This window comes from Hemicordylus capensis, chromosome 3 (genome assembly GCF_027244095.1).
Source record: "Hemicordylus capensis ecotype Gifberg chromosome 3, rHemCap1.1.pri, whole genome shotgun sequence".
In the NCBI taxonomy this organism is placed as follows: domain Eukaryota; kingdom Metazoa; phylum Chordata; class Lepidosauria; order Squamata; family Cordylidae; genus Hemicordylus; species Hemicordylus capensis.
This window is the reverse complement of record NC_069659.1, coordinates 246,698,696-246,711,515: the sequence shown is the minus strand read 5'-3', so window position 1 is coordinate 246,711,515 and position 12,820 is coordinate 246,698,696. Positions and strand designations below refer to the sequence as shown.

The following is a 12,820-nucleotide window of genomic DNA, read 5'->3' as shown; positions in this document are numbered from 1 at the left end:
AGCCACCCCGCACAATAAGTACCCTGCACAATCATCACCCCGTACAATAAGTACCTCTGTCTTATCTGGATTCAGTCTCAGTTTCTCTCATCCAGCCTATCACCACCTCCAGGCAGGCACTTAGGGAGTTTATGCCTTCTCCTGATGATGTTGACATGGAGAAAAAGATTGGGGTGTCATCAGCATACTGATAGTACCCTGCACCAAATCTCCTGATGATCTCTCCCAGTGGTTTCATGTAGATGTTAAACAACATCGAAGACAATACGCAGCCCTAAGGGACACCATACAGATGTTCAGATTTTGAAGAACAATAGTCCCCAAGGGACACCATCTGGAATCTGCTCGAGAGGTAGGAGTGGAACCACTGCAAAGCAGTGCCTCCCACCCCCAACCCTCTCAGATGCTCCAGAATGATACTATGGTTGGTAGTATCGAAAGCTGCTGCGTGATCCAAAAGGGCCAACAGAGTCACACTTCCTTTGTCAGTTCCCAATTGGAGATCCATCAGGCCAACCAAGGCAATCTCCACCCCATAGCCAGTTTGAAACAGAAAGCCAGTTTGAAACAGGTCTAGATAATCAGTTTCATCCAAGACTGCCTGGAGTTGGGAGGCCACTACCCTCTCAATTACCATACCTTGCCCAACCATGGAAGGTTGGAGACAGGCCTATAGTTGCTTAGCTTTGAGGGATCCAATGCAGGCTTCTTAAAAAGAGGTCTAATAATTGCCTCCTTAAGGCATGGAGACATCGTGCCCTCCCTCAGAAAAGCATTTATGATCTCTGCTAGGCCTTCTACAACAACCCCCCTGCCAGATAGTATAAGCCATGTCAGGCAAGGGCCAAGAGAACAGGTGGTAGGCCGCACCGTTCTGAGCATCTTGACCACATCCTCACGAGTCACAAACTGGAACTGATCCAGCCTGACCACATAAGAAGAGTCGCTCTGGACACCTCCAATTCAGATACTGCAGTAATTGTGGGGTCTAAATCCAAGTCAGTCTGAATATGAGATATTTTAATCCACAAAAAACTCATTAAACATGTCACAGCGGGTAATAGATGGTCCCAAGTTTTGATTCAAGGGAGGAGGGGCACTTATAAGCCCTCTCACAACCCCGAACAACTCTGCTGGACATTAACTTGTGGATGCAATACGGGCTGAAAAGAATTGCATCTTTGTCACCCGTATTGTCAGAGCATAGATCTTCAAATATGCTCTATGATGTAATTTGTTGGATTCGAGTTGAGTCTTCCTCCACTTGCACTCCAGTCATCTACCTCACCGCTTCAGCCCCCGTAGTTCTTCCGTATACCAAGGGGCCAATTTTGAAGCGAGTCTGAGAAGACGCTTAGGAGCAATCATGTCTACTGCCCTGGTGAGTTTGCTGTTTCAATTCTCCACCAGGGCTAGGGATGTGCACAAATTGATTTTTTAAAATTCAATTTGTACCTTAATCGAATCACCCCCAATTTGTTTTGGGTCAGAATCTGCCACCCCCGAATCACCCCAGATTCTATTCTAGACTTTTATCTCCTAAGTTAGACAATTTGCCTGGGCGGTCTGATGAATTTTATTTAAATTTTACTTAAATTATCTTTTAATTAATGAGGACACTGATATTATTTCTGTTATGGCCAAGTTTTGTTATATTATTTGTAAAATACGTACTGGTTTATTGTAAATGTTTGCTGGTCAATGACCAAATAAACTTATAACCTGGATTTTCTGAATCTGAATCTGAATCAATTCAGATTTTTAAATCAGTCCCAGGGCCAAAAGAGTGGGGTGATGATAGTGCCAAGTGGGTGGAAGCTATCACCCAAATTTCAAAGAAATTGGGCAAAGGAGTGATTTTTAAAGAATTGCTGAATTTAAAGAATTGATGAAAGGGGTGATTTTTAATTTTTTCTGAAGTTTGTGCAAAACAAATCACCCCAGATTTGGACCCAAAAGATTTGGACCTCCATTTTGTGGCCAAAGTGGGTTGGGTGGTATGCCCAATGGGTGGAAGCTACTACCCAAATTTCAAAGAAATTGGGCAAAGGGGGTTAAAGAATTTTTGAAGTTTGTGCATCTTTAAGCTTTCCCCTCATAGGTAATAATGGGGATTTCAGCAGCCCCATAACTCCATGTGGGGGGCACCAGGGTGGCCCAGAGCGGGTTATGATGTAGTGCACATAGGGCGCCAACAAACCTACAAGCCCATGGGGCACTGGGTTTTGTTGTTTTCAATGTCTGAGGTGTTCTGAGAGTTGATTCTCTGGCAGGAAATGAGAGTGGATTCTCTTATTTCCTACCAGAGTATCTACTCTCAGAACACCTCAGACATTGAAAACAACAAAACCCAGGGCCCCATGGGCTTGTCGTTCTGGGGGTGGTTGACACCCTATGTGCACTACGCCACCACCAGCTCTGGGCCACCCTGGTGCCTCCCTTTGCCCAATTCCTCTGAAATATGGGTGGTAACTTCCTTGCACCCACCCACCACAATCTGTTCTGGGCCACCCTGGTGCCCCGCACTTGGAGGTATAAGGCTGCTGAAATCCCCATTATTCTCTATGGGGGAAAGCTTAAAGATGCACAAACTTCAAAAATTCTTTAACCCCTTTTGCCCAATTTCTTTGAAATTTGGATGGTAGCTTCCACCCAGTGGGCATACCACCCAACCCACTTTGGCCACAAAATGGAGGTCCAAATCTTCAAATCTTTTGGGTCCAAATCTGGGGTGATTTGTTTTGTACCCGAATCTGATCCAATAAGCTTCCTGGGTGGACCATTCTAATGGGCCCCTCACCCCTGCAAAGATGGGATGTGAATGTGAATCCAACCTTAACCAGATGGTGGTCCATCCATGACAATGGGGAAATCACAGGAGTCCCCACCCATGGGACACCACCCTGATCAGAGTGAAAGACTAGATCAAGTGTGTGACCAGCAATGTGCGTCGGTCCTGAGACCCCTTGGGATAGGCCCATAGTTTTCATGGCCTCTATGAACTCCTGAGTTGCCCCGGACAGATTGCTCCCAAAGTGGATATTGAAGTCCCCCAGTACTACAAGCCTGGGAGACTCCAACGCCAAACCCGAGACCAAGTGCGTCAGCTCAGTTAGGGACTCAATTGGGCATTGGGGTGATCGGTACACCAACAGAAGTCCCACTTAGGTACTCACATTCAATATGATCAGACACTTCAACAGGGATCCTGGTCAGGGAGAGAACACAGCCACTCCACCTCCCCACCCATGTCCCCGCACCCGCTCCTCAACAGAGTACCCTGAAGGGAGAAGCTGGGATCAGACTGGGCCACCAGCCTCCCACAACTAAGTCTCTGTAAGACATACCTTCAACCAGAATCAAGTCATGGATGGTTTCTGACTTATTCTGGACAGACCTGGCATTACAGAGGAGCAAGGTGGAGGTCTGTGGGAGGCAGGCGCTGCTCGCCAAGGCTAAGAACTGGCAGGGCAGCCAGAAGGGGAAACAGCTAATAGATTTCTGATGTCCCATCCCCTGTAATGACTCGCTGACCTGCCAGCTTTACTTCTTCTATTCCCCACCACCAACGGAATAGCCACACCCCATAGTCAGTGGACACCCCCCCTGTTTCCCCATCCCCAGACAAACCATGACACATCTAAAACACCCAGGACCTAAACACAACCAAAGTCAAAAAGTTATCACCTGGCCCTTGCCTGCGTTGTCTTCCAAAGGGGTGGATCCCCTTGGGTGTTGCCCCTTGGGTGGTGACCCCACCGGTGGCAAGCCCGCCGCCACAGAGCAGAAGCCTTTTAATAAGCCCAGAAACAACAACTGCCCCTCCTAAGGAACTGCTGACTCACTCCCCTGGCTCCAATCCCACACAGACTCACCCACAGGGCAGCAGCCACAGCCCCACAAGTTAGGGGGCACATAGGCTGGGAGCCTGACAACAGCAGACGACAGCAACACAAGCTCTCACCACTGGGCAGCAGCCGTCTCTGCGAAGCAGATGTTAAGGTGTCTCCATCCCTGCAAGGCTTCTGGCCTAGGTAATACCCCATGTAAGCTCCTTTGAGCTTCATGTTGGAGGACAGGTAGGATATAAATGCAATATGAGAAATAAATAAAAATCTATTGTAAAGGCTACTGTAGAAATGTAGGTGCTTCCCTTCACTGTGTTTCTTACTCTCTTTAGATTTGTAACATGATGAATGCAGCAGCAGATGACTACTTCACATTTCAGGTAACAACCTTTTATTTTACTGTGTTAATAAATACATAAATGTCTAGTATTTCAGCACTGAAATGTGAGTTGCAGACAGAGTTGCACTGAATATTTCCTGGTGAATGTTTCCGGTGTGAAAGAGCCAAAATGTTCCGTAGAACTTTCATTGCTCACTGTTTCCACCTATTACAGCTGTGATTGGCTGTTGCTTTGGTGCCATCTTTAACTGCAAATCAGTTTTATTTCTATAGACAGTGCTGTCATCACTTAGCGAATCAGATTTGGTGATGTCACTGAGAACAAACACAGTTAATTCAGAGTGAAGGCATAGTCAGATTTGATGACATCTCAGTTCCTATGAGGAACACCACTGTTTTTAAACTGTGAAATGGCACAAAAACAGCAGCTGATCAGACTCACTTTGGAGTGCCACTGCTGTCACTCTGCAGTGAAAAAGGACACAGTCTGAATGGGGGCAGGGGGAAAGACCATTTTGCCTCCAGTTTTTCAAAATGGCAAAAACAAACAAGCCAACAAACAAACAAACCCTGGGTGGTTTGGATATAGGGAGGAATATTTATGAAACACCATCAGTCAGCTGTGGCTCAGGCACAGCTGTAAACATTCTTACAATATTCAATGCTTTTTGATTAAAACATCAGAGGGTAGAATCCAGCCAAAGTCATTTTAGATCCCATTAATTCCAATGTGATCGTTAAGCATGTGTTTAAATCTCTCCCATTGAAACCAAAATGACTTAAAGGGGGTTCACTCTGATGAGATCATTAGTGAGTTTTGATGATTTTATACCAACATTGATCCTTCCAACTTTCCAATTCCCCCCACCCTCTCTCTCTCAGACACACCCCTTTCAAAATAAGTCTTCAGCGTTGACTATTCTTTTGCTTTTTTGCAGAAAGAAGCTTTTGATGAGACAGGCTGGATTGTTAAAAATGTCTTATCTTTACCTATTGTCAACAAAAAGGAAGAAATTGTTGGTGTGGCTACATTTTACAACAGGAAAGATGGCAGACCCTTTGATGAACATGACGAACAGCTAACTGAAGTAAGCTCCGTGTAGTTTGGCACTGCTGGGTTACAATGAGGCCCTGGAGGGTGATTACTCTTGTATTCTGAATAGCCATTCAAGTGTTCATCATTTTAGTTAATTAGTTAATTTAATTACATTTAGTTAATTTAATATTAATTAATTATGTAATTAACAGGCTACTGATGCATCCAAAGTGGCTCACAATGTACAAACACAGAGTAATCAATAAAGCAATAGCAAAATCAATATTCATCTTTTTTAAAAAGTCTAATAGAAGCACAGCCATTCTAAAAGTGGCAAAAGAGCCTGGACAGCTCAGATGCCTGTTTCATGCCCTGACAAAGCCCAGCAAGCCCTGAACTATTTCTTGCCCTGACAAAACCCAGCAAGTGTGAGGCCCAGCCAAACTTGTGAGGAGTTCCACAGTCCAGGCACCACGAGCAAGGAGGCCCTGTCCCATGTCACTGCCAACCACACCTCTACAGGCAAGACAAGTTAGCATAGGAAGAATTGCTCTCCAAGATACCCTGGGCCCAAACTATAAGGGGGCTTAAGTGTAATAACCAGCACTTAGCACTGGGGCTGGAAATGGATTGGGAGCCAGTGCAGGCCAAATAGCAAGGGATTTTCTGGGCCCTATACTGGGCTCCTGATAGCAGTTTGGCAACAGCATGATGAACCAAGTACAAGCAGGGTTTCTTAACCTTGGGCCCCCAGATGTTGTTGGACTATAACTCCCAGAATCCCCAGACATGGCCTTTGTGGCTGGGGATTCTGGGAGTTGTAGTCCAACAACATCTGGGGGCCCAAGGTTAAGAAACCCTGAAGTACAGTTTTCAAACACTCTTCAAAGGCAGCCCAAATAGAACATATTATTACAGTCTAGCCTAGATGTAACCAGGGTACATGTGACAGTAGTCAGGTCTGCCTTTTCCAGAAAGGGGTACAGCTGGTGCACCAACCAAAGCTGTGCTAAGGCACTGCTGGCCATGGTAGCCACCTGGAAATCCAGGAGCAATGCTGGTCCCAGGAGCACACACAAGGTATAAACTTGTTCCTTCGAGCAGAATGCAATGCCATCCAGAACAGTACCCAACACTAGTAATATTTCCAACTGCCTAAGAGCACCTCTGCCTTGTCTGCATTTAATTTCAGTTTGTTGATCCACATCCAATCCATCGTGGCTCCCAGACACACATTCTGCACATTCACAGCTTCTCTGATATCCAATGCAAATGAGAGGGCAGAGCTGGGCATCATCTGTGTATTGATGACACCTAAGCCCAAACCTTGGACAACCTTTTCCATTGGTCTCAAGCATTTGCTAAGCAGCTGGGGGACAGAATAAAATCCTTTATTTTTTGGACTTTGCAATTTAAAGGCTATGGGTTTGAGCAGCAGTCCCTCAGCACCACCTTCTGGGATCTGCCCTCCAGGCAGCCCTAAAGGATACCATGGTCAATGGTATCAGAAGCCACTGAGATTTTGATAAAATCAGATAAAGTAAATAAACCAAATAAGATAAAATCAGATGAAATAAGTTTATTAGCAGCTCTTGTATATTTGGATTCAAACAGAATTGAAAATATGAAGTAATATATTATCTATCCTACACTTCCTTCAATATCAAAGGGCACATATTGATGTTTTGATAATACGCAAATTTCATTTGAAAGGGTTGCACTGGTGTTGACATAAATGCTGACATAAAGTTGTATCACATGAGCTGATGGCATATAGTTGGCATAAAATACCATACCATAAACATTAATGTGCTCTCATTATAAGTTTTAGGACTGGGATATCAGGGTTATTCCTGAAGAGATTGTTGTTATTAATAAAAACAATGCCCATTAACATTTTACAAAGCCTACAGAATCCTACAGGAGATCTATGCTTTCAGCCCTAAACAAAGAGTCTATACAGCAGAGAAACATTTAAGACTCACACAACTTTAGGGACTGAACTACTTAATAGTTATGGAGGCTGTTCTCACGAGTAGCCAAGCCCAGGCTTCGGCAGTCAAGCCTGGATTTGGCTGCCCGTGAGAAACGCTGGGATCCACACAAAGCCCGGCAGTGCTGTGACGCTAAACCCAGTGCTGAAGACCAGCTCTTAGCCCAGCTGTGGGGTTCATGTGTCATTGTGGGCTACTTGCAGTGCACACTGACAAAGAGACGGAGGCCTAGAGCACCTGTCCCCTGGGAGAATCCTCCAGTGCACCAGTGCACTGTGGGATACCCAGAGGTCAGGATCACAAGTCCTGGCTTCAGAGCAATCCGCCCTGCTCTGCACTGCACACAGAGCAGCGTGGATCATGTGGGAATGCACTCCGCGCACCCACCAAGCAAAGGATAGTCATCTGGGGGGGAAGGGAAGATTTGGAAAGTCTTCCCTCCACCGGCCCACCCACTTGGTAGGTCGTATGAATGGCCCTATGATCTTGCTGTTGACAAGGACAGATGGACAGATTGCCTGGTGGCCTCAATTAGCAGTATATTGATAGATAATTTGATGTCCATCATATACTGTATGCATGTGAAAGCTCATTGGGGTTGATGGGAACAAGAGGGCTTCCTGACAAACAGAGGATGAAATTCAATGCATCCTTCTTATATACCCTAAGTCCTTAATGGCTTAGGACCAAAATACATGAAGGACTGCCTACTCCCATATAGTTCTGCCCGGCCTGTAAGATCACATGGAGTGACTTTCCTATGTGTCCTGTCACTGATTGTCAGCAACATGATTGTCAGCAACACATAGTCAAGCCTTCCCACTCGGGACCCCAACTATCTGGAACTCCCTCCTCCTTGATCTTAGTCTCCCCATCCCCACACCCCCGTTTAGTTTTAAATGAAAGTTAAAGACTTGTTTTTAATTCCAGCAGGCCTTTCCTAACTCTATGCACTTCTCTGTGACAGTCCTGTTCTAATTATTGCCTTAAACTGCATTTCCATTATTTTAGAGGTTGTATTTTAATTTCTTGTAGCCCACTGCCATGAATTCATTTATGAAGAATAGTAGCATATCAATCTTTTAAATAAGTAAGTAAGCAAGCTGCCTGGAAGAGGCCGTAGAATGGAATTGGGCCCTGATTCCTGTGTAATAATTTTACTATCATTCATTGAATCCTCCTTTCCTCAGTTATGGTGTTGTAACTGAGGGCTTGTAACTGTATTGTTCAACAGTTTTCACATGTGTATGTAAGACAACCATTATATCATTGCCTGTTTCTTTCCAATACTTGCAATAAACTATAAGTAAAATACAATCACCACATTGAAGGGCCTAAATATTTGTATGTCTTTGCACTGTTGCAGATGCTCACTCAGTTCCTTGGATGGTCTGTTTTAAATACTGACACCTATGACAGAATGAATAAGCTTGAAAACAGGAAAGACATTGCTCAGGAAATGCTGATGTACCAGACAAAGGCCACCGCTGCTGAAATTCAGTCCATATTGGTGAGTGACACTCCAGTTGTGCAGAAGTGAAATCTGAATCTTATTACAGAATCAATTCACTGTTTTCCCTTTTGTTGATAGAAATATAAAGAGAAATTGAACCTAGACACCTGTGAAGACGCTGATGAGAAACAACTTATCAAAATTTTGGTAGGTAGCTAAATGCATATTTACATTTCAGATTTGAGATTTATATCAAACGTATGTTTGTGTCAAACCTTTATATCAAATGTATGTTTGTGTCAAGAAACCTGGCACTTCACCAGCATTAGATATATAAGAACATAAGAACATAAGCCTGCTGGATCAGGCCCAAGACCCATCTAGTCCAGCATCCCTGTTTCACACAGTGGCCCATTTTTAGCCACTATACTTTTGGGACATATCTAACAAACTCTCTAATAGCTCACGGCAAGTTATTAAGTTGCCTCCTTGCCTTTTATCCTTATAGCTCTGCTTACCCATTTTGATATATAGCCCACTTCTTCTTGTTAGTGCCTTCCATCTCTATGGTTTTGTGAGGCGAGCTACTAAAAAGCCAAGATTAATCTGTATGACTTCACATGCTTGTATTAGGCGGCACCTTTTTGCCACTGACGTTCAAGTACAGCATGGTAGAATGAACCTTTTCTTGCCCTCATCATGTTGCTGCTCTAGCAATGGGCATGGGGTCATAGCTCAGTTGCAGAGCAACTGCTTTGCATACAGAAGGCCCCAGGCTCATCCCAGGCAGCCTTAGGTAGGGCGGGGAAAGACTCCTGCTGCCCAAAACCTTGGAGACCTGCTGCCAGTCAGTGTAGACAAGACTGAGCTAGATCAGTGCCATGCCATGAGATACTGGCCGGTGTGCCTCACTGACTCACTTCCTTATGCCCTGGGAGGGATATGTCCTTTCCTGGGCATTATGGGGCAAATCCACTTCAGGAAGGAGGTGAGGGATGGCTACAAAAATAAAATAAAAATAAAGATTCTATACGAATAAATTAGCGGAAGAAAGTGAAGACAAACAACAATCATGCAGAGGTGTCTTTGATGGGGCAGGGGCAATGTGCTATTGCTATTACAAGGCTCTTGGGGTAACTTTCTCCACTGAGCTTCTATGAAAGAGAAGCATAGGACTGAGCACTCCTTGAGATGAATGCAGCTAACTTTCTGATACAGGAGGGTAACTGAACTTAAGGTCTGATCCCTCATGCATTGCCACATACAGCGGCTTTATCCTATTAGAAAGCTTGGAATCCCAGCTCACTAATGGGATAAAGCAGGTGTTGCATCTTAAACCTGCCTTTGCGCTAGGAGTGAGTGACTGCCTCCTGCCCTTGACCTGAGACCAAAATAAATGGAAAAAGGAGCCTCCTGACTTGCAAAATAATAACCGTAGAAGAGGTCTATTGTCTTTTAAAAAAATCTTTCAGAAAGAAATAAGAGTAAGATATTCCATAACTTGCTAACTGAAATATAATTCTCCATACAACTTGACAATACAGCATACGATTGAAAAACTTAGAGCATCACGGCATTAATCCAACAGAAAACTGTTATTCCTCACAATAGATCCAGTAATACAAAAACCTCAAAACTTTTTTAAAAGCAGCATTTACTTTTAAAGAATCTTTTAAAAGAAGCAAAGCATATTCTGATTATGCCAATTATTCCAATATAATACAAAGTGATTACAAATTACTATATAGTTCCTAATTCTATTGGGTCTTTTGCTGTTTTCCAGCCTCTCATAAAATGTGTGAGTTTTATTAGACAGAGAGCCAGTTCAGATTATCACTGGCCTTACACATGACAAGGATGAGGTCACGCTGAGAATCCACCCATCCTGATATCACTGAAGAACTTCCCAGAATGCTACCAAGGTGTTCTTTAACTACATGAAAGGGGCATTCATCTTTTCTTTGATAAATTTTATATGTTTAATAAAAAATTGGAGTTCTTTGAAGTGTCAACTGGCATGTGGATAAAAGTGATCCAGTTGACATATTATCTTTGGACTTCCAAAAAGCTTTTGAACAAGTTTCACACCAAGGGCTCTTGAGTAAACTTAGCAGTCATTGGATAAAGGGACAAGTTCATGTGATGAATGGTAACTGGTTGAAAGACAGGAAACAGAGGGAAGGAATAAAAAGACAGTTTTCACAATGCAGCTAAGTAAGAAGTTGAGTTCTGTAGGGATCGGTACTGCAACCAGTGCTCTTTAAATTCTTCATAAATAATCTAAAAGTTGGGGTAAGTAGCAAAGTGGCCAAAATTGCAGATGACACAAAACTATTTAGGGTATTGAAATCCAAAACAGATTATAAGGAGCTCCAAAAGAATCTCTCCAAACCTGGTGAGTGGTTGACAAAATGGCAAATGCAGTTCAAAGTAAGCAAGTGTAAAGTGATGCATATTGGGGCAAAAAAGCCCAACTTCATATATACACTGATGGGGTCTGAGCTGTCAGTGACTGACCAGGAGAGATATCTTGGGGCCGTGGTGGAAAGCTTGCTGAAAGTATTGGCTCAATGTGCGGCAACTGTGAAAAAGGCAAATTCCATGCTAGAGATCATTAGAAAGGTGATTGAAAATAAAAATGCCAATATCAGAATGCCCTTATACAAATCTATTTCACCTTAAGTGGTGCAGTAGGGAAATGCTTGCCTAACAAGCAGAAGGTTGCTGGTTCGAATCCCCACTGGTACTATATTGGGCAGCAGCGATATAGGAAGATGTTGAAAGGCATCATCTCATACTGTGCGGGAGAAGACAATGGTAAACCTCTCCTGTATTCTACCAAAGAAAACCACAGATCTCTGTGGGTGCTGGGAGTCGAAATCAACTTGATGGCACACTTTACTTTTATACAAATCTATAGTGCAGCCACATTAGGTGTACAGCTTTGGTTACCGTGTCTGAAGAAGGACATTATAGAACTGGAAAATATGCAGAAGTGGGCTACCAAGATGATCAAATGTCTGGAGCACTTTCTTTATAAGGGAAGGCTACAGCATCTGGGGTGTTTTAGTGCAGAAAACAGGCAACTACATACAAGGAGACGTGAAAGAGGTATATAAAATTATGCATGGAGTAGAAAGAGTGGTCAGAGAGAAAGTTTTCTCCCTCTCTCACAGCACCAGAACCAGGGGTCATCCCATGAAACTGAAGGCTGGGAGATGTAGGACCAACAAATGGAAGTACTTTTTCACACAATGCATAATTAATCTATGGAATTCTTAGCCATGGGATGTGTTGATGGCCACTAGCTTGGGTGGCTTTAAATGGGCTTAGAGGAATTCATGGATTTATCTAAGCCCCTTTTAAAGCCGTCCAAGCTAGTGGCCATCATCACAATCCATGGCTGGGAATTCCATAGATCCCCAGGTCTATCCGTGGCTACTAGTCTGGTGGCTATAGGCCACTTCCAAGATGCATCTAAATACAAGTTGCAGATGGGCAAAAGCAAGAGAGGGTATGCCCTCATCTCTTGCCTGTGGGTTTCTCAGAGGCATCTAGTCTAGTGGGCCACTGTGTGAAACAGGATGCTGGACTAGATAGGCCTTGGGCCTGATCCAGCAGGACTGTCCTTATGTTCTTATGATGTCAGGACCATATGGGCATGCTCTTATCATGACCCTATCCTCCTCCTCACATGCAGAGGCCAGAGATCATCCAAACCAGCTCAGAATGTATTTTGTGGGTGTTTTGAGTCAGGCTTTGCCATATCCTGCCCACCCCCCGCCCCCAATCTTTTTTGAGATTTCATTTGCACAGCTATGATTAAGTTTTTCATCATCTTCTGCTGTTTAGTGTGTACTACCAGGTCCTGCACAAAAGCTAAGGAAAATCTTACTGATAGACATGCAAAATTATGTCTGCCACATTTCCCTTAGAAGTTTGAACTTCAGCACATCCCGATCAATCAGACAAACATAAGAGCATAAGAAGGGTCCTGCTGGGAGTCCACCTAGTCCAGCATCCTGTTTCCCAGTGGACCTCTGAGAACAGGTCCAAGGGCAATATGATATCCCACCCTTCTGCAGGTCCGTGCTCAGCATTGCTGAGGCAACAGCAGTGACATGTAAACACTCTTAGATTATTCCAGCA

General features: G+C 43.9%; 1 protein-coding gene across 6 annotated transcripts in view; it reads left to right on the top strand.

Annotated features, from left to right (window-relative positions):
* PDE6C (phosphodiesterase 6C) overlaps nt 1–12,820 on the top strand; it is an 88,231-nt gene that overhangs the window by 40,020 nt on the left and 35,391 nt on the right. For all 6 annotated transcript variants that reach the window (XM_053311780.1, XM_053311776.1, XM_053311781.1 and 3 more), the window contains 4 exons: nt 4,181–4,228; nt 5,127–5,276; nt 8,585–8,728; nt 8,810–8,878. In XM_053311780.1, the coding sequence (XP_053167755.1) occupies nt 4,181–4,228; nt 5,127–5,276; nt 8,585–8,728; nt 8,810–8,878 (411 nt within the window). The remainder of the gene's footprint in view (nt 1–4,180; nt 4,229–5,126; nt 5,277–8,584; nt 8,729–8,809; nt 8,879–12,820) is intronic.